The sequence below is a fragment of the Panicum hallii genome, chromosome 1, assembly GCF_002211085.1.
Source record: "Panicum hallii strain FIL2 chromosome 1, PHallii_v3.1, whole genome shotgun sequence".
Classification (NCBI taxonomy): Eukaryota; Viridiplantae; Streptophyta; class Magnoliopsida; order Poales; family Poaceae; genus Panicum; species Panicum hallii.
This window is the reverse complement of record NC_038042.1, coordinates 2,584,372-2,604,444: the sequence shown is the minus strand read 5'-3', so window position 1 is coordinate 2,604,444 and position 20,073 is coordinate 2,584,372. Positions and strand designations below refer to the sequence as shown.

Here is a 20,073-nt window from a genome sequence, read left to right as displayed (position 1 = left end):
GATTCCTTCGTCGCCTTGAAGTCAGCTTTAGCCTCTGATGCGCTTGTCACTTGTCCAAGCGGTTGGTCCATCCTTGCAAAGGTCACAATGTAACCTTCGCACGCTCAGCTAGGCACAAACCTTCGACCAGCCAGATCATCTTTGGTTGGTCCTGCAAAACAAATCAAGAACCGTGCAATGCTTTTCAATCTATCCGAAGGTTTCTCGAAATCTTCGGTAGAACCTTCGGCGAAACCCTTCGGGGATGGTGGTCCTCAACAATTACGGAATTGATAGATATATAGATATGGTACATTTCAAAATTTCCAGCCGACATCTGATGTCAACTCAAGGAGAAGAAAGTATAACCGGGTCCTCAAAGGGGGGGACAAATCGGTACATGGCTTCATGCACACCACATTTTGGTCAGCAAAACTTTTGTTGAGGGAGAAAATGAGAACCAGAAAAGTATCAGCCATCAGGCTGAGTTGGGGCCCAAAAGTGGCCACATTAGCACTGAAGAGTAGCTGCAATAAGTGAAGATCCCAAATAATGAAGATAATGACGCAAGTATATGATCTGAAATCGGAATAATTATCTAAAGTAATGTAGCATATAACGACTCAACAATCACATAATCAATGGGTGGGTGGGTACAAAAGCAGCCATTTGTTTGCGCCAAAGGGTTGGACTTTTTCTTAGGTTATTATACCAGGCTGGCTCAATCCAAACATGAAGATCTCACTGTGTGAACGAGCTAGGAAGCTGCTACCTGCTGCCGAAAATTGGTGTGGATGTGTGCCCACAGCAGTCGTGCAGTACTTGGCCCAATTTTCTTTTCCTAAGGCTGTGCAGCAGATAAACAGGCAGAATCAAGCTGGGGCTGCTTATTGTCTCCTTCCTCTTCCTCCTCCTCACGCTCTCTCCTCATTGGGCCATTGTCTATCTGGTCAGCATCAGGTTCAAGCATCTGTTTTCATGCTGGTTTCTTTCATCAGGAAGCCATGCAGGAGAAGCTCCATTCCTCGTACAAGAAGTTCAGCACTGGATTTCCCGTTCCTTACTTAGGCCTTGGACTTGCGCTTCTCCTTGTCGCCTTTCTCCCACAAGCAAGCTCCTGCTCTGAGCAGGAGAGGAGCTCCCTCCTCCAGTTCCTCGTTGGGCTCTCGCAGGATGGCGGCCTTGGTTTGTCATGGAAGAACGGCACAGATTGCTGCACATGGGAAGGGGTTGCCTGTGGCACAGATGGGACAGTCACTAAAGTCTCCGTGACATCGAAGTCCCTTGAAGGGCAAATCTCGGCGTCTCTGGGCATGCTCAGGGGCCTGCTGCGCCTCAACCTATCCCATAACTTGCTGTCCGGTGGCCTGCCGTTGGAACTAATGTCGTCCAACAGCATCATTGTCCTCGATGTCAGCTTCAACCGCCTCGATGGAGAAGTGCATGAACTGCCACCGTCAACCCCTAGCCGGCCTCTGCAGGTATTGAACATCTCAACCAACTTGTTTACACGGCAGTTTCCATCAACTACATGGGAGGTGATGAACAGTCTGGTTGTACTCAATGCCAGCAACAACAGCTTTACTGGGCGGATACCAAACCATCTCTGCAGCAGCTCGCCAGCCTTGGCTGTGATTGCACTCTGTTATAACCAACTCAGTGGACGCATTCCTCCTGGGCTTGGTAATTGCCCCATGCTCAAAGTGCTCAAGGCTGGACACAATGACCTCAGTGGGCCACTCCCAGATGAACTCTTCAATGCTACATCACTAGAGTACCTCTCTTTTCCCAACAATGGTTTGGAGGGAATACTTGATAGTGAACACATTATCAACCTCAGAAATCTAGTTCATCTTGATCTTGGAGGCAATAGGCTAAATGGAAAGATCCCAGACTCAATAGGCGAGCTCAAGAGAATAGAGGACCTCCATTTGAACCACAACAGCATGTCTGGGGAGCTGCCATCAACTCTGGGCAACTGCACAAATCTCATAACTATTGACTTCAAGGGCAACAACTTCAGCGGAGAACTTCATAAAGTCAACTTCTTCAACCTGCCCAACCTAAAAACATTAGATCTCCTGTACAACAACTTCATCGGCACAATTCCAGAAAGCATATACTCATGCAGCAAACTGGTTGCTTTGCGGCTATCTGGAAATAGATTACATGGGCAGCTTTCACCAAGAATAAGCAATTTTAAGCATCTTGTTTTCCTGTCACTTGCTGACAACAATTTTACAAATATCACAAATACGCTTCAGATCCTAAAGAATTGTAGGAATCTCACCTCCCTACTTATCGGGACCAACTTCAAAGGTGAGGCCATGCCAGAAGATGAAATAATTGATGGTTTTCCGAATCTTCAGATTCTCTCCCTATCTAATTGCTCATTGTCTGGAAAAATACCTCTTTGGCTATCAAAGCTAGAAAAATTGCAGGTGTTGACTTTGCATACGAATCAACTCAGTGGACCAATACCTGCCTGGATCAAAAGCTTAAAATCACTTTTCCATCTAGACATATCAAATAACAAGCTTACAGGGGAAATTCCAACAGTCTTAATGGAGATGCCAATGCTAACAACAGAAAAGACTGCAACCCGTTTGGATCCAAGGGTCTTGAGCTACCTGTCTACAAACAGCCATCACTCCAGTACCGGATAACCAGTGCTATCCCAAAATTGTTGAAACTCGCTAACAATAACTTCACTGGTGTGATCCCCCAAGAGATTGATCAGTTGAAATCACTCGCTGTACTCAATTTCAGCTCCAACAGCTTATCAGGAGACATACCACTGCAACTCTGCAACTTAACTAATCTGCAAGTGCTAGACTTGTCCAGCAACCATCTTACAGGTGCAATCCCAACAGCATTGAACCACCTGCACTTTCTCTCTGTGTTGAATATTTCTTATAATAACCTGGAAGGGCCTATTCCAAATGGAGGCCAACTTAGTACATTCTCAAATAACAGCTTTGAAGGGAATCCAAAGTTGTGTGGTCCTATCTTACTTCGCAGTTGTGGCTCAGCAGAAGCGCCAACAATCTTGACAAAGCAATCCAGAAAGAAAACCATTATTGGGATTGCATTTGGTGCGTTCTTTGGAGTTGTTCTTCTTTCGCTTCTGGTATATCTCCTCACCTCGTTCAAGGGTAAAAGTTTGATAACCAAAAGCAAGCCCTGCAATAACAAAGATGCAGAAGCGATTTCACAGATGTCTAATTCAGAACAGTCACTAGTGATAGTGCCAAGAGGAAAAGGCGAAAAAAGCAAGCTCAAATTTGCAGACATTGTGAAGGCCACAAATAACTTCCACCAGGAAAACATCATTGGCTGTGGAGGCTGTGGGCTAGTCTACAAGGCCACTTTACCTGATGGGACCAAGTTGGCCATCAAGAAGCTTAATGATGAAATGTGCCCCATGGAAAGGGAATTCACAGCAGAGGTTGAAGCACTATCTATGGCGCAGCATGAGAATCTTGTGCCGCTGTGGGGTTACTGCATACAGGGAGATTTAAGGCTCCTCGTATACTCCTACATGGAGAATGGAAGCCTGGATGATTGGCTTCACAACAGAGACGACGCTGCCAGCTCAATTCTTGATTGGCCGATGCGGCTCAAAATTGCACAAGGAGCAAGCCGGGGCCTTTCTTATATCCATGATATCTGCAAGCCTCACATTGTCCACCGTGACATAAAGTCCAGTAACAACCTACTTGACAAAGAATTCAAGGCTTATGTTGCAGATTTTGGGCTCTCAAGATTAGTCCTTGCCAACAAAACTCATGTCACAACTGAGCTAGTTGGCACTCTGGGCTACATCCCTCCTGAGTATGCACAAGGATGGGTTGCGACGTTGAGAGGTGATATGTACAGTTTTGGAGTTGTCCTGCTCGAGCTGCTCACAGGAAGACGACCTGTTACGGCCTTGTCTTCATCGAAAGAACTTGTGAAGTGGGTGCAGGAGATGACATCAGAAGGAAAGCAGATCGAGGTCCTTCATCCAGGTCTACGAGGCATGGAGCATGATGAGCAAATGCTGAAGGTTCTTGAAATTGCCTGCAGATGTGTTGACTATAATGCATGCTTGAGGCCGACCATACAGGAAGTGGTCTCCTGCCTCAATGGTATTGACCCCAACCTGTGGATGCAAAATTCAGTTAGGATAGAACGAAGTTAACATGATTCACTTGTAGTCCGTTATTTTTGTACAGTTTCTGACATATTGTCATTTTAGGCAAATTTTTTGTAATTCATTGATTGCCATTTTCCATTTTCCCAAATTATTGTGTAGCATGAGAAACAAAGAAAGAAAATCTATAAGACATTTCATGGCTCATCTGCAGCATGTTATTTAGGAAAACCACACCAAAGAAGAATTGGATTGAAGAGTGGGACCCAACATACTATCAGGAGTTAATTGCATGGGGAAATGCCCAAATACATAACTAATGCTAACTCAAAAATCAACACAAGGTATTAAAAGATACTCCTATATGCATCATATTCTGCAAAATGAGGAAAAGACCGTTATATCACCAGTTTAATCATGTAAATATCATGCAACAGCTAGTGAAAAGCTAAGGAAAACGAGGACTAGCCAGCTATGTCAACAGTGAAAAAAATTACAAAAAACAAAAGGGATCAACAGAAGCACTAAATCTGAAGCTAGGCACCAACCACCAAGTTCTAACATAGTAACATTGCCCTTTTCTGCCACATTTCTGCAGCGACCACATCTTTGTTGGGTTTTATGCTTAAACTCCGATGCCCGCTCGGGAGTTCGGTTTGGGATAACCCTTCAGCTATTCACTGAGAACTAATCCGCAACTGAGAACACAGTAACACGACGCGCCGCGCCATGGGCGAACAAATCCAGTAGCACGAACTACGAAGCTACGAACACGCATGGATGCTGGTTCAACTAGCGAACGGAAGGGTAAGCTGCGGAGACCGGACTGACCGTTGAAGCTGCGGCCGGGTGCTCGGCGGAGAGACCGCGGCGCCGCCGTTCGCCGTCGCCGGCTCCGGCAAGGAGTTGTGGGCTTGTGGGCTTGTTTGAAGGCAAAAACAGTGAGAGGACGAGTTGGGTAGAGCCCAGTATATCATGGGCTCATGGCCCGGCACCTTTGGGCCCATAACGTAGCTGTAGGCCCGCTTAGCCCAAGTTATAATAAAAGGTTTGCCACTGTTATTATTTTGCCTTTCACTGTTTTTTTCTTTCTCCTTTTTCAGGTTTCCTATAAAAGTTTCTTTGAAATTTCTTCCGGAAAATCAACAACAACTACAACAACAATAACTTAGACTTTTGTTCCAAGCAAGTTGGGATAGGCTATTCTTCCGAAAAATCCTTAGATAGAAAATTCCAGAAGAAATTAGGTCTTTTCAGAGGACAAATTTCTTTTCTAGGACTGAATGCCTTTGAAATTTCACCAATTTGTAGTTTTTCCTCATAGGGAATTATCATTAGAGTCCTACTTTAATTTCGCAGAAGTCACTTTCTGATTGGTTCAGTAACTGCAAGTGCAAAATAAGCAAATGAAGCACAGATAAACAAAAGGGAAATGGCAGCAAAGCAGGTTTCTCAGAATATCAACCACTAGCACCGAAAGACGATAGCTACAGTAACAGGAACAAATACAAAAGTACAGTACCAGTTATTCCATCAACTTCCAAAAAAAAATCATCCACAATAACAAAAAAATAGCCGCCAAAAACAAATCCATGCAATATTTTTCCTCGGAGCTGTTGGCCTAGTCTACATCAGCTGATTCCTCTGTAGTTTATACACCTTGACCCCCTAGCAACAGGTCCTGTCCAATGTCCACCGTAAACCACTGGAGCAGGGAGAAAGGAAAATTGCAACTTGCAGACGTATACATCAGCCGCGGCTGCTACTGTACGATGACAACGGCTAGAAAGTAAACGCCTCGGGTCAAGAAGCAAAGAGCAGTCAGCGACAATTCCTCCATTATCTTGCACACAACTTGCCCCTCTGCAGCCAAGTGGATCGCGACATCAATGGCTGCTTTGAATTTGACTCGTCTTTTCTTAATGGATGCTTGCCATGATCCTCACCAGTTCAGGCCTCGCAAACCATGTCTTTTCCTGATCACCGGATGGTGGCACATCCTTAGCTCAAATTTTGTCTGAATTAATGGTGAAGCTGGTGAGAGAAATGATGTCAGGTGAAGTAAAATAAGGCAGGACGTAACAATTTATAAAGGAAACCACAATAGACGATTGTTACATGTATTATTGTACTGTTTTGCGCATGGTTGTCAAGTCAAGCTTACCAACAAAGGCTCAGACGAAACATCATGGTGCGAACTCAAAAAACGCTGTAGCAGCTAACTTTGACCCAGATTTCCTTTTGGTGACTATGATTTTGGAAGGATCAAACAAAACGGAGGCAGCAGCTTGTCCTCCTTGTCCTCATGCTCTTTGTACATCAGACCCTGTTTGGCCTCTATAGCCTCTCACGAGACAACTTGTGCCTCTCCTTCCATCCTGATTTCTGGAAAGAAGCCATGAGGGCACTCCACTTCTCACACATGAAATACAGCAACAGATTCGGCAGAACTTTCATTGGCCTTGCTCTTGTTCTGCTCCTCTTCCCCTCTCTCACAATTTCTTGCACCGAGCATGAGAGCACCTCACTACTCCGATTCCTTGGCGGGCTCTCACAGGGTGGAAATCTCACCTTGACATGGAAGAATGGCACAGACTGCTGCACATGGGAAGGGATCACCTGCAGTCCAGATAGGATGGTCACCGATGTCTTCTTGGCTTCGAGGAACCTTCAGGGATTAATATCATCATCCCTTGGCAATCTCACTGGCCTGTTGCACCTCAATCTATCCTACAATTTGCTGTCTGGCGGCCTGCCGCTGGAATTGGTGTTGTCCAGCAGCATCACTGTCCTTGACGTCAGCTTCAACCAACTCAGTGGAGACCTCAAAGAGATGTCATCTGCAACCCCTGTAAGGCCTCTCAAGGTACTGAATATCTCGAGTAACTTGTTTTCAGGGCATTTTCCGTCCACCACATGGGAGGTGACAAAGAGTCTTGTTGTGCTCAATATCAGCAATAACAGCTTTATCGGGAAGATACCAACTACCTTCTGTTTCAGCGCGCCATCGTTTGCTGTGCTTGAACTCAGCTACAACCAGTTCAATGGCAGTGTCCCTTCAGAACTCGGTAGTTGTTCCATGATGACATCTCTCAGTGCTGGGCACAACAACTTGAGCGGGACTCTTCCAGATGTGCTCCTCAACGCTACCTTATTGGAGCACCTCTCTTTTCCGAATAATCAGTTGAAAGGATCACTACTAAGCAGCATCAGCAAGCTCAGAAATCTGGTCACCCTTGACCTTGGAGGGAATGAGTTCAGCGGCAATATCCCAGATTCTATAGGCGAGCTCAAGAGATTAGAGGAGATTCATTTGGACTATAATAACATCTCTGGAGAGCTTCCATCAACTTTGAGCAGCTGCACAAGCCTTGTAACCATAGACCTCAAGAACAACAAGTTCAATGGAGCACTCACTAGAGTAAACTTCTCCACACTGACCAATCTAAAAACTTTAGATCTTGTGTGGAATAACTTTACTGGAACAATTCCAGAGAGCATATATTCATGTAGCAATCTAACTGCACTGCGGCTGTCCTGCAATGGGCTCCATGGGCGGTTGTCAGAAAGCATTGACAATCTGAAGTCCCTCTCATTTCTATCACTTGTTAACATCTCCCTTACAAATATCACAAGTGCGCTTCAGATCCTTAGGAATTGCAGGAACCTCACAACCTTGCTGATTGGGCACAACTTCTTACACGAGGCCATGCCACAGGATGATACAATTGATGGTTTTGAGAATCTTCAGGTTTTTTCCATCAATGATTGTTCTTTGTCTGGAAAAATACCTCCTTGGTTATCAAAGCTCACTAATTTGGAGATGTTATTTTTATATAACAATCAGCTAACTGGGCCAATACCTGACTGGATCAGCAACTTAAACTCACTCTTCTATATAGACATATCAAACAACAGCTTTACCGGGGAAATTCCAATGGCCTTAATGGAGATGCCAATGCTAAAAACAAACAATATTCCACCAAAGGTCTTTGAGATCCCTGTTTATACAACTCCATCACTTCAATACCGCATGCCCGGTGCTTTTCCAAAGGTGCTGAATCTAAGCATCAACAACTTAACTGGTATGATCCCCAAAGAGATTGGCCGATTGAAAGCGCTTCTTTCACTTAGTTTGAGCACCAACAAGTTATCTGGAGAGATTCCGGAAGCGATCTGCAACCTCACAAACCTGCAGGTGCTCGACTTGTCAAGCAATAATCTCACTGGTAAAATTCCAGCTGCACTGAATGATCTGCACTTCCTTTCTAAGTTCAATGTATCCAATAATGACCTAGAAGGATCTGTTCCAACTGTAGGCCAGCTTAGCACGTTTCCACACTCTAGCTTTGATGGCAACCCAAAATTGTGTGGTCCCATGCTTGTAAATCATTGTGATTCAGCTGAAGCACCATTGACCTCCAAGAAACGACGCAATAAGACAGCCATCTTTGCACCTGCATTTGGTGTATTTTTTGGAGGGGTTGCCATCCTATTCTTGCTTGCTCGCCTCATTTTCTTCTTCAGGAGTAAACGTTTCATGACAAGGAGCAGGGGCAATAACAAGGATGTTACAGAAGGAATGCCATCCAACTTCAATTCAGAGCAATCCTTGGTGATGGTTTCACGAAGCAAGGGAGAAAATGGTAGGCTCACATTCACTGATCTTGTGAAGGCTACAAATAACTTTGACAAGGAGAATATCATAGGTTGTGGAGGTTATGGGCTAGTCTACAAGGCTGAATTACCCCATGGCTCCAAGGTCGCCATCAAGAAGCTCAGCAGTGAAATGTGCCTTGTGGATAGGGAATTCAGTGCAGAAGTTGATGCACTCTCAATGGCACAGCATGACAATCTTGTGCCACTCTGGGGTTACTGCATCCAGGGAAACTCAAGGTTCCTCATATATTCCTACATGGAGAATGGAAGCCTAGATGACTGGCTTCACAACAGGGATGATGATACCAGCTTGTTTCTTGATTGGCCAATGAGGCTGAAGATTGCAAAAGGAGCAAGCCAGGGTCTGTCCTACATCCATGATGTCTGCAAGCCTCACATTGTTCATCGTGACATCAAGTCCAGCAATATCTTACTGGACAAAGAATTCAAAGCTTATGTTGCAGATTTCGGGCTCTCCAGATTGGTCCTTCCCAACAAAACTCATGTCACGACTGAGTTGGTTGGCACTCTTGGTTACATCCCACCTGAGTATGGGCAAGGATGGGTGGCTACTCTGAGAGGTGATATCTACAGTTTTGGCGTAGTCCTGCTTGAACTGCTCACAGGCCAGCGGCCTGTTCCAATCTCATTTGTGTCAAAAGAACTCGTTCAGTGGGTATTGGAAATGAGATCTGAAGGAAAGCAGATTGAAGTTCTGGATTCAGCACTCCGGGGCACAGGGTATGAGGAGCAAATGCTGAAGATGCTTGAAGTTGCTTGCCAGTGTGTCAACCATAATCCTTCCATGAGGCCAACAATACAGGAAGTAGTTTCTTGCTTGGACAGCATAGACGACAACCTGACGATACAAAATTCAGTCCACATAGAATAAAGTACATCATAAACTTACTTCAGAACAGAGTAGATGCACGATTTTCACAAGAACTATTTCTGTTACTGATAACATTACTTCTTTTTGAATAGCTTAACCGACCACCATATTTTTGTAATTCCTCTCCCTTGCCCCCTTTACTGAACTATTGCCCATGGTGATTCTTGAGAAACAAGCTACAATTTTACAATCCATCTCCATTTTTTCCTATATGTGGGCTAATGTGCATGATTAATAAAGAGAAACAAAAAGATTATGGGCAACTGCTCGGTCTTATTCAACTTTTTCTCGACTTCCAGGTAGCTCGCTCTCATAAATTTCAGTGATCGAAGCAGTTGGGGGGGGGGGGGGTGGGGGGGGGGGGTGAAAGCAAACCAGAGGTCACCGGCACTGAAGTGGCAGGTTCGTCACTGGCTCCCAACGTGACGGCCCCATTCCCGTGACCAGGGACTCCTCCAATGCGTGATTGCGCAACTTTCGAATCGAGCCCTATGTTGAACCCTATCTACTGGGATCTCGGAACCTGAATCGATGCATCGAAACCACCACTGAACCAGCGGGTCGAGAAAAGTTCAGCTCCAAACCCTGGGATAGAAAAAAAGCGAAGGAGGAGGTCACCTGACCCCTGTATGTGCCCTGATGGTCTTCCGCGCGGCTGCGCAGGTGTCCAGAGGCAGCAGCGCCGCCGTTCACCGCTGCGGGGACTGCGGGGAGTTCGTCTCGCCGGGGAAAGAAGCGAAAACGCACACTGCTAGGAAAGTAGAAAGCGAATAAACATGGGCCAACTGGTGGGCCCATGAGAGGCCCAGACGTGGGTGTTGTTGGATTGTGTGATCTGTGAAATTAAGCAATCTCGGCCTTCTTGGCCAATAGAAGATTACATGTTTTTCTCTTTTTTTTATGCGAATGACACTTTTTTTTTACCAAATCTACAATCTCAAACCTGTATACAAAGAAAATCTCCGTCCCGTTCATACAATGGTTCGAATATTATAGAAAAGAAACGTAAAAGCAGTTTGTAATTTTTTACGTGGTGTAGAAAACCACAAAAAACTTCGTTTCAACATATTATTTTTTCTCTATAATTAATATTAATATTTAGTTTCAAATGGAAGGAGGCAAATCCCTTTCAAGCTGAACTGCATGCATTAAAGTGGAAGGAGAGCTGTTGAGACATAAGCATCAAACACCGCTAACCACTATTTTGCAGATTGCCCACTCCATTCTAGAAGTAGCAGTGTAGCACTATAGCAGAGAAGGTACAGTAAAGCATTGCAGTGAAATGAACGAGCATTAGAAAGAACTCTATGCCCACCTTTATTTCTGCAAAAGTTACAGCTCAATTGACCAAGACAAGGAGCTTTACAAAAGGATAAAAGAAAAATAAACAACAAAAAGACATGTTATCTTCAGTATGAAAGACAACTGAACACAACAAAACCCAATACAACCCCAAACTGTCACGAACTCTGCAGAGAGAACCTTATTTCGCAAACACGCCGCATCTTATGAGCTTGTTGCATGATTTACCTTACTTCCTCAAAATTTACATCATATACAACCACCAATCTGATGTTCCACTGTGCAAAAAGAATGGTTTTTAATGGTCCAAATATACCAACTGAGCTTTATTACCTATTCTGAACACGGCTCAGGAAGTTTGTAAGATTGTTTTGCTTCTGGCTTCCGGGAGCCAATGCTGTCAGGCAAGAAAAGGTACCGAAACTTCGAGTCGAATGCGAGAACAGTGAAACTTCGCACTCCAAGAAGCCGCTGCTTCCTCTGTGAAGAAGAATCTCGGATGACCGCCGCTTGATCAGGTGCGAGGTGATGGCAGATCCAGTCTGCAAGCAGAGAGTCTTCAACAGCTCCCTTAGCATAGTTCTGCACTAACTTTGGGATCAGCAGTTTCCCTCGGTCATTTGTACCAACAGTCGCCTGAATATAGTCTCTCAAAGATTCCTGGAGCTCCTGTCTGACATTTGCAGCAGAGAAAATCCGCACCTGTATGACAAAAGAGTGATTCAGCAACGCGGATATAGAGAAGAACATAGCTTTAGCATTCTTATAACCATACAACTCGATCAACGATAAATCGGATAAAGAAATCTGAAGCATGGCATGTCTGGCTAGGACAAGGATAGCACAGCACAATAAAGGACAGGCATGCCATTAGTTTCTCCAACAACTTATTCAGTGCAGCATTTGCTGAACCATATGCACATCTTAATAGGACTACAATTAGCTGGCATACTTACAGCAGGAGAAGAGAACATTCCACAGCTAAGTCCAAACAACACAAGGGGTTCAAATTCATCGATTGAGTACTTCTTGTGATCCTCAGTAACCTTGAACTTATTCAGAGCCAACATCAAAGACTGAAAAAAAAGCAAGAGAACAATAAGCGATAATACAATAAAACCAAAAGGTGAAGACAGAGATGGAGAAATGAGTTATACAAGTTGGGGCCGATGCACTGGAGTCTTCATCTTTAGAATCACAAACTCTATTTCTGCTGCACTGATGGATTGGCCACCAACCGTGTAACAGGCCTGAACAATTTCACATGGTTAACAGACCAATGTATGATCCTAGGCTAACAGCGGAAGGTATACTGGTCAAACCTTTTGCATGAGAGAAAAAAGCTTGATGTCATTTCGAGGAACTCCATATGCTAAATACGCCTGATGGATTTGGATAAACAAATGTAAAGGTAAGCAATTGAGTGAGAGCATGACACAAAATGAAATAAACAACATGTTCAATGAGTTGAAACAAGTTCCAGTTTCCAGTTATAAATAGAAATGTAACCCTTGTCTGCAAAGTCACAGTCTAAAGTAACAAGTCATACTTACATGCATTATCAAAGCATTGTATAAGTTAATCCAAAAGGCTAGCCGCTGATCACGATCCATAGAACTAGGGTTAACCTTTGACAACTGTTCCACGAGAAATCTGCAAAACATTGAGATAGAAAAAAAAAATGGGTGTGGTTAAATATCACCAAAATTCAAAATAACGAACTAACACATGGTCTAGAATGTAGGGCAGCTGCATCCACACCATGTAAAATTAGAAAAAGTGGAGCAATAAAATGTTTGCCGTGAGATGTAGGGGATTCACTAATTCATACATTCCTGTTTGAATAGGGAGGATTTGGATTATAATCTCTCAATTTCAAGAGTGTACTCCTCATCCAAACACCTGCTAAGATCTGTTAACTTTCACTGGGACTTCTTAAGATCCAGAGTTCAAAATGGAACATAACCACAAGAAGTGTCCCAAAATGGAGATGGAAAAGTGTGTTCACTAAAGCATTCAGGTGCTAGCAAATTGCATGCTGACTGGAATTCTTTAACGACTCAAAATGAGAGAGAAAAGTTATCAGCAAATTTTGAAACCTAATTTCGTACTGCAAGCAAAGGTGTACATAGAGCATCCTTTTGTTCCCCCAATCCAAGTCCACAGACTGGTTCGATTGTTTGTATATTCCTTTTGGGAATTACAAGGTTAAACAAAATTCAAGTTGTCTCGTATTCTAACAATTTTGTATCTATGCACTAATATTTGTACAGTTTGTAAACATGTGATCTATCTATGTGGACTTGTAGGTTTAGCCAAGGTTGCAGCAGCAAACCTGAACTTCTTCAGAGCTTCAGATGCATATTCAAGTTGATCCTTTCCAACAGACATCCAAGATACTTCAGCTGCTGAACGATAGTTTCCAATATCCCTTCGGGTTTCCTTTCCATTAACTTTATACGGATCGAAGTTTCTGACCTCCTTCATTGTCTCGTCATTGTGGTTCGAATCATCTGAAGGACTCCGTAGCATTGAGGGAATTATGGATGAATCCGAGAAAGATGCTAGTGTAGAACCTGATAGACGCTCTGCTGAGGAAGATGAACAATCAGAAGACACCTTTGGCGATATCTTCGAGGATTCAGACAAACGTAGGAAAATGTTTCTCATGCAGCGGACCATCTCCTCAGAGAGCTCATTTGGATTGTTCCAAAGATTTCCTCCTTTCATGCTAGTTATCTTCAGAATGGACTGTTCAAAGGATAAAATGTCAAGCTTCTCATCTTCCAAGACTTCTTTTTCCATGGAGCATGATTCTTGCATCTGCAGAAAGATAATAAATTCTCGATACTCCGATATGTTTCAAAGTTAGTTCTTAAAACTATAGAGGTAAGCATGAAAGAGAACCTCTTCATCCCGGTGCTTTTCAAGAAGTCTATTCAAGGAAGAATCTCGGTGCTTTTCCAACAGTCTGTTTAAAGAAACTATCTGTTGACCTTCAGGATCTTCTCCCACATACTGGCCATCTTCAGGCTCAGGGAATAAGTCCTGACGCGTTGACCTCATTGACTCAGATCCTCCAAACTTCAAATCTCTCAACGATGATATGTGCTAAAATTGGTAATAAAAAAAATGTAAATGGTTCCCATAGCAGAAAGAAGGCATTGTAATATTTACTCAGATGATACTTACTTCTTCCCACGTACACGTGCAAGTTGACAGTGACTGGTGGTCATCTGAGGATGTAGATGGCAAGCATCCTTTATTATTTTCAGCAAGTAGCCGTTCATTCCTTTCATGACAAAGTTGGTAGTATAGATCATTTAACTCTTTCTCGAGCTTTGAAACGGTACTCTCCAAGGAGGCGATGCTAATTAGTAGCTCCTGTGCCTGCAGAATGAAAGATTTGACATGCGTGGTAACTGAATGCATTAACTGGCTAGGAGATGATACTGAATAATAAAACGTGTCAAATTAATCATCAGGATTATGCAAACCATGCACCTTGTGTGGAAGCTTCACAGAGGACTTCAATACAGGCGCAGCATTTTTTGTAACAGCATCCGCCAACGCCACATGCAGATCAACCTCTTCTTCCAGCTGCCTCTGCAATTTCTTGACCTGCGCAATTTTCTCAGGGTTAGTAAATCACGTCAGGCAACACCATTACAGTATAGCAAACAAACAGAAGTACAGAGTTCAAGAGGATCACCCACTTCCTGCTCAAGCTGCGACCTGTACTGCCGCATCCTGTGGCTATCTTCTCTCTTCCCACTACCATTGCTCTTACCTATACCATCCTACAAAGAAGTAAACCAAAAACAATCACTGGGGCATTAATTCCATCGGAAGAAACCAATCCAAGAACCAATAAGCAACAAGATTGTTGGTTGACTAAACAGAGTGAGGTAATTAATGGAAAGTAGAGACAAGAGAGGTAAGGGACAGTTCATCCGGGTCCCCCATGAGACTGCAGGGGAGCACACAGCATGGCCGAAGCGGACAGTGCCCTCCGCACCACGGCACCCGCAAAAGACACAAGCTTTGCTGCATTCGCCGTTAATTTTCGCTTTTGTCCACCGAAAAAAATAACTTTTAACTTTTTTCTCGACAATGTCGTACCGAATCCAAACAAAAATTGTGATTTTTGTGCAGGGTAAACCTGGGCTAATAGGAGGAAGAAGCAAGTCAACTGAGAGCTTACCCCGGAGCAGCTAGCCGCCGGCGCCGGCGAGTCGCAGTCCCCCGTTGCCAGATGCGCCGAGCGCTGCAGCGCGCGACCCGGGCCGCCCGATCTCCGGCCGCCGCCACCCGCCTTCTGGATCAAGCCGCCTCTGGAACAGAGAAATCACGGCATTCGCATAACCCAGGAAAGATTCAGCGCGAGCAAGAATGCAACAAACAAATCAGACGAAGGGGAATCCCACTCACACCGGGGCGGCCGCCACGTCGTCGTCGGCGGGCGAGACGGCGTCCTCGGCGCGCGCGCACGTCATGGGCCCGCTCCCCCTCCACCCTCGCTCCGCGGGCGCCGCCGTGAGCTGATCAGGCGAGGCCTCCGCGGAACCGGAGGCGAATGCCGGGCAATGCGCGTCCCCCTCGATCGGCGAAGCAAGAATTTGGGGGGTAGGAATGGAGGGAATTGATGGCTCACGGGCCCGGGAGGTGCCGGTGCCGCGTCGTCGACGTAGGGGCGGCGTTGAATTTGGAACGATGGAAACGACAAGGGCTTGTGGGTGCGCGAGGGGCTTTATGCTCGCGGCGTGCGGGCGTGCGGGCTGCGTAGTCGCTGCCACCGCGAGGGATGGAGGTTGAGGAAGAGTAGTGGGGGGCGAGTACGCTGGTGAGTGAGCTGACGACTGTGGTGGATCTTGCTGGTGACGGCTGTTCTGGCTGAACTGGACTAAACAAGAGGATGCAACGGACGGTCAAGATCGTATAAATTTGTCCGAGTGAATTACATATCAAGACCATATAAACAAGTGATCAGCTCTGACACTACGAATCTATAAGCCTAGGTGATGCAAGTAAGATCTTATTTCGGTAGAAATAAATGCAACAGAAGTGCTAAAGTATGGAAATTATGTTGGACAAAGGTTCAACTCTACCAAAACTCGATATTTGTGATTTTTTTATCAATCAAGTAACGTGGAGTTCGGAGTTAAAATTTTGTTGGGGTTATACCATAATTTTGAATGGTATGTTTTTTTCAAGATTTTTTATAACTTCTATATATGAAATTTTATTTTTTTTCTAACACTTGGATAATTTTCACGAGATATGCTTTTCAAGCTTTCGATATTACCCTTTTTCACCTGATCTGCTGCTAAGCCTTAAAAGTGCATACCGGTGTTCATTAAATTTCATCAAGAAAACCTGCCACGGTATTAGAATGGTAAAAGATCTAAAAGTTTAATCTAGAAATTTGAAGTATCATGCTGAAGAAGTTTAACATCGTAGGGTTTAGAATTGCCGACGGCCTGCTGGGCTTTCCAATTGCCTGGTGGTTTATTACTTGGGCTGGCAGTTGGGCTGTGGCTAATTCCAAGTGGGCCCCCCGGTAACAGTACAGCGGATAACCTTAGCCGCTCGTCACTCGCACACTTGCTTGCACTGTTGCGCACCGCCACCCGCCACTGCGGCATCGCCCGAGCTCCTTCCTCTCCCAGTCTTCTCCGTTCTTCCACCACTCTCCCCCGGTGGCCCGGTGGATCGGAAACCGCAAGGGCACCCTCACCTGCGGCTGCAAGGTAGCCACGCTCCCCTCCTCCCATTGCTCGGCTTCGTTCGTCCTCCTTTCTCCTCTTCATTCCTCTGTACGCGCACGTAATTGCTTTCGCCTCTCTCAAGTCTGAAGCTGCTCCATTTTTCTTCTTCGTCGCCCAGGCCACTACAGGCTGGTACCAGCATCTTCGCGGTGATCGCCATGCCTCCGGTTGCGACGGCGTCTGCTCCGAGCTCGCTTCTTCCGCTGCGCGTCGCACGCCAGGGGATTAGAGGAGGTCTGTGCTGTTCATTATTAACCTCGGCGTCGTTTTTGTCTTATCCACGAATTGCTGCCTGTACTAGATTTTATCTTCTTTTTTGGGAAAAAAAGGAAGAATTTTTGTTTATTCAAAGGAAAAGAAAATAAGTGTTGCCATTTGCTGAGCATTGCTTAGGTACATGGACGAAATGCTAAACCCCTTACTAACGGTTGTGTAACCTCCTAGTGGTGTGCACTCTGAGTTCACTCGTAGGAAACATGTGTTTGTCAAACTGTTGCTCGTATTCAGAATAAGGAGATAATGCTGTAGCTGCATAGGAAATTGGTTTAGATGGAATTATTTACTTGTACTGCAGCAGTGACTAGCAACAACATTGCGCGAAAATTTGACTTCAGAAGGAGGATTTTCGAAAAGAAATAGCATTTTCAGCATCTTGTTAATATTACCTAGAATCTAGGCTTTGTCCAGTGCTAAACTTGGTATGGAGAGTTTGAGCTGAGCGCTTTGCTGGCAGGTTGTCTTGCAACAATTTTAGTTCATTTTGAGAATCACGGCAGATAGTTGCTGTACTATTGTTGGTATAATCGTGTATTTGCTGTTTAGAATAGTCAATGTCTTTTGTTTACCAAAAATCATGCAGAACTCTCATTGTTGATTGCTCAATATAGGACAATGCTGGGGAGAACGATCTCTATGCGGTTCACAGTCTCACAGGGCTATACGCGGCTCCAAAATTTCTGCTAGAGCTTCTATGGTAAGACACGCCTACATGCTTTTTATTTGTGATCCAGCAAAAGTTTTCTTTAGAATGGCTCTGAGCCCATGACATGCTTTTATACCAAAGCATAACATGCATTAGATGGCTGTGACATGCTTGCTCGTCTGCTTTCCTCCTATTGTATCTTGATCAAATGGTGTACAGTTTTGGCCGTCAACAAAAAAAAACAGTGTACAGTTTTGTTTCATTTCTGATGAGCTTAATAAATATGGAGCCTTTAAGATTTCTTGAATTTGCAAGAATTAAGGAGATTTTCTTGAAGCGAGTACTGCCAGACATCATCACAGATTTGGAATCAGAATGTGACATCAGTGCCTCATAAAGAAACCATATCGGTCACACACTCACACCTGGGAGCTAGGGATAGGGGGTCTTTTGCTTGAGAAATAAAGAATACAGACCTGGGTAGATGAAAGGAAATAAGTGAAGGGCTAGTTATTTTGGACTTTCCAAGTCCACTTTAGACCTAGCTTGAATTTAAAGGTAGGAGATGTATTTATCTCTAGACAGAACCAGGACCTGTTTCGATACAAAAGACAGTTCTGGAAACCTCAGAATTCTGGTGATCAAACTTGAAATGACAAAGCTGCTTAGTAAGCTTGTTGTTTTCGAGTTACAAGTAATGGCATATAATTGTTGTTTGTAAGTTATTGGTAAAAGCATACAGTTCGATGGGGAAAACATTCCGGCCATCACTACAAATTTGGAAACCTTCCAATCAGAATGTGACAAAACGCATCTCAATTAGAAATTGGATCTATCACCCAGGGAACTAAGGATATGGAAACTTTGCCAAAGAGTGCTGCATGTTTGAACTTCGAGGTTCACTTTGGATCTAGCTTGAATTTCAAGGCAGGAAATGCAGTTATCTCTAAATAAAACAAATTTGAAATTCCTTCCTTATTGCTATAATGGAGTCTGAAGATTAAATTTGAAATTCCTTCCTTAAAGCTGCTGAAGCTTGTGGTTTATATCTTACAAGTAACCACACCTGATTGCACGATTTTTTTTTCCAGTTTTTTTAAGCTGCAACCTGCAAATCTGAAATAAACTAACAGAGGCGTGTGTTAAATTTCTCTGCAGAATATAACCTGCTGTGCAAACCAGACACAAACCGCGCAACGCAAATCGTATTCAGGACCTACCTCTCCACCATCAGGTTCAGTGAAAGGTAATGGAAGCCATCTGTACAAGCCTTGTTAAGGTGTCTGCCCTACCATCGTTGCAGAATTGAAGTCTCATCAGTGTACAGCAAAGCTGTGCTAGCATTAATTGGCTCGTACCTTCCAATTTATTCATCTGATGATGATCTTGCATTACAGAAAAGGTGAAGCCAAGGCTTGATGATGGGGGTGTCGGGTTCCCGCCGTTCCGGTTCGGTGGCGGTGGAGGAGGAGGAGGCGGAGGGGGCAGCAACTCCTCCGGTGGGTTCATCCTCTATGTGATTGTCTTGCTCCTGGATTACCTGAGGGAGTTTGAGAGGAACCTGCAGAACGGGTCACGGAGGGGTAGTGACTATGAGAACGGGCTGGCCCCACAATAACTTGCTCCCTCTCAGTTGTTCAAAAACAAAACAGAGAAGAGCATGTTGTAATGCGGAGACATTTCGGCTAGGGAATGTATCGAAAGACTGAGAATTGTTCTTTGAGAAATGATAGCGAGAAGTAGAAACTTTAGCCATTTGATTGAATGTGTGATGTTTAGATTAAAAACAAAAGCATTGACATTTGAACAATTGAAAGTAAGTTCTGGCTATCAATGGCATGTGATCTGTGGTAAAACGTTAGTAGGATTTAGAGGAAAACTAGGAGGAGAGTTAGATCGACCCAATCTCATATGGAGAGTTAGATCAACAACTTCTCCACCAACTTCTCCACACAAGGGGAGTCAGATTGACAAGATGGCCGTTGAAGGTCGATATCTTGGACGAAAATTTGTGATTTATAGAAGCTAGAGGTTCCTTTTTTATCTAAGGACAGCTGAAAATGCGTGTTGATGCTGGACAAATTCCTGCCTATTACTGGTCCGTGATATATATGGTAAAGACATTGGTAGGATCCAAAGAAGGCTGCACGTTTATGCATAGGCTACAGACAATTCTTTTTTAAAAAAGAAGTAGGATCTAGGTCAAAATCTCGTGTAGAAAACTTGTAAAAAAATTACATAAGCTGGAGGTTGCCTTCTCATCTCATGAAAAATGTAGTAAATGTTGATGATGAAGAATTTTTTTAGGCTACTAGGTGGCCTGTGGTTTGGCAAAGACATTAGTAAGATCCTTGATGGTTAAAGGTTGAATTCTCAGATGAAAGTTTGAGTTACTTTTTTTTCTACAAAAGTTGGA

General features: G+C 44.1%; 3 protein-coding genes and 3 long non-coding RNA genes across 9 annotated transcripts; 2 read left to right on the top strand and 4 right to left on the bottom strand.

Moving 5' to 3' along the window:
- Positions 1-254: 254 nt before the first annotated feature.
- Positions 255-9,963, top strand: LOC112883375 (tyrosine-sulfated glycopeptide receptor 1-like). Its single transcript, XM_025948673.1, has 2 exons — positions 255-2,413; positions 6,605-9,963. Exons 1-2 carry the CDS (start codon positions 984-986, stop codon positions 9,663-9,665), a joined length of 4,491 nt encoding a protein of 1,496 aa, XP_025804458.1. The 5' UTR covers positions 255-983; the 3' UTR covers positions 9,666-9,963.
- On the bottom strand, positions 2,653-5,044 carry LOC112883417. Of its 2 annotated transcripts, XR_003226844.1 has the most exons (4): positions 4,946-5,044; positions 3,354-4,123; positions 2,994-3,162; positions 2,653-2,912 (listed from the first exon to the last, which is right to left on the bottom strand). It is a non-coding gene; the product is annotated as an uncharacterized LOC112883417 (long non-coding RNA). The 2 variants fall into 2 exon arrangements; XR_003226841.1 differs by having other exon boundaries at positions 2,653-3,162.
- LOC112883385 lies at positions 5,563-7,104 on the bottom strand. Its single transcript, XR_003226831.1, has 2 exons — positions 6,279-7,104; positions 5,563-6,148 (listed from the first exon to the last, which is right to left on the bottom strand). It is a non-coding gene; the product is annotated as an uncharacterized LOC112883385 (long non-coding RNA).
- LOC112883402 lies at positions 9,320-10,425 on the bottom strand. Of its 3 annotated transcripts, none has more exons than XR_003226839.1 (3): positions 10,289-10,425; positions 10,041-10,213; positions 9,320-9,632 (listed from the first exon to the last, which is right to left on the bottom strand). It is a non-coding gene; the product is annotated as an uncharacterized LOC112883402 (long non-coding RNA). The 3 variants fall into 3 exon arrangements; XR_003226837.1 differs by having other exon boundaries at positions 10,041-10,188; positions 10,284-10,417; XR_003226840.1 differs by having other exon boundaries at positions 10,284-10,385.
- A 533-nt stretch (positions 10,426-10,958) lies between these two features.
- On the bottom strand, positions 10,959-15,735 carry LOC112893885. Its single transcript, XM_025961411.1, has 12 exons — positions 15,399-15,735; positions 15,172-15,301; positions 14,684-14,767; positions 14,472-14,588; positions 14,160-14,357; positions 13,875-14,078; positions 13,303-13,790; positions 12,521-12,620; positions 12,290-12,349; positions 12,125-12,217; positions 11,924-12,043; positions 10,959-11,669 (listed from the first exon to the last, which is right to left on the bottom strand). Exons 1-12 carry the CDS (start codon positions 15,461-15,463, stop codon positions 11,301-11,303), a joined length of 2,028 nt encoding a protein of 675 aa, XP_025817196.1. The 5' UTR covers positions 15,464-15,735; the 3' UTR covers positions 10,959-11,300.
- An 828-nt stretch (positions 15,736-16,563) lies between these two features.
- Positions 16,564-19,412, top strand: LOC112879365. The gene is made up of 5 exons (XM_025943605.1): positions 16,564-16,717; positions 16,854-16,969; positions 17,623-17,708; positions 18,816-18,903; positions 19,055-19,412. The coding sequence occupies exons 2-5, from the start codon at positions 16,894-16,896 to the stop codon at positions 19,273-19,275; spliced, it is 471 nt and encodes a 156-aa protein (XP_025799390.1). The 5' UTR covers positions 16,564-16,717; positions 16,854-16,893; the 3' UTR covers positions 19,276-19,412.
- Positions 19,413-20,073: the final 661 nt, after the last annotated feature.

What these genes read in the sequence shown, in the direction of transcription:
- LOC112883375 (XM_025948673.1), top strand. Translation starts at nt 984, where the DNA reads ATGCAGGAGAAGCTCCATTCCTCGTACAAGAAGTTCAGCACTGGATTT. An exon ending in TGGCTATCAAAGCTAGAAAA is followed by an intron (nt 2,414 to 6,604) that starts ATTGCAGGTGTT and finishes CCTCTTCCCCTC; the next exon opens with TCTCACAATTTCTTGCACCG.
- LOC112893885 (XM_025961411.1), bottom strand. Translation starts at nt 15,463, where the DNA reads ATGACGTGCGCGCGCGCCGAGGACGCCGTCTCGCCCGCCGACGACGAC. An exon ending in ACAATGCTTTGATAATGCAT is followed by an intron (nt 12,350 to 12,520) that starts GTAAGTATGACT and finishes CAAATCCATCAG; the next exon opens with GCGTATTTAGCATATGGAGT. An exon ending in TTTTTTCTCTCATGCAAAAG is followed by an intron (nt 12,218 to 12,289) that starts GTTTGACCAGTA and finishes GAAATTGTTCAG; the next exon opens with GCCTGTTACACGGTTGGTGG.
- LOC112879365 (XM_025943605.1), top strand. Translation starts at nt 16,894, where the DNA reads ATGCCTCCGGTTGCGACGGCGTCTGCTCCGAGCTCGCTTCTTCCGCTG. An exon ending in ACGCCAGGGGATTAGAGGAG is followed by an intron (nt 16,970 to 17,622) that starts GTCTGTGCTGTT and finishes TGCTCAATATAG; the next exon opens with GACAATGCTGGGGAGAACGA. An exon ending in ACCATCAGGTTCAGTGAAAG is followed by an intron (nt 18,904 to 19,054) that starts GTAATGGAAGCC and finishes CTTGCATTACAG; the next exon opens with AAAAGGTGAAGCCAAGGCTT.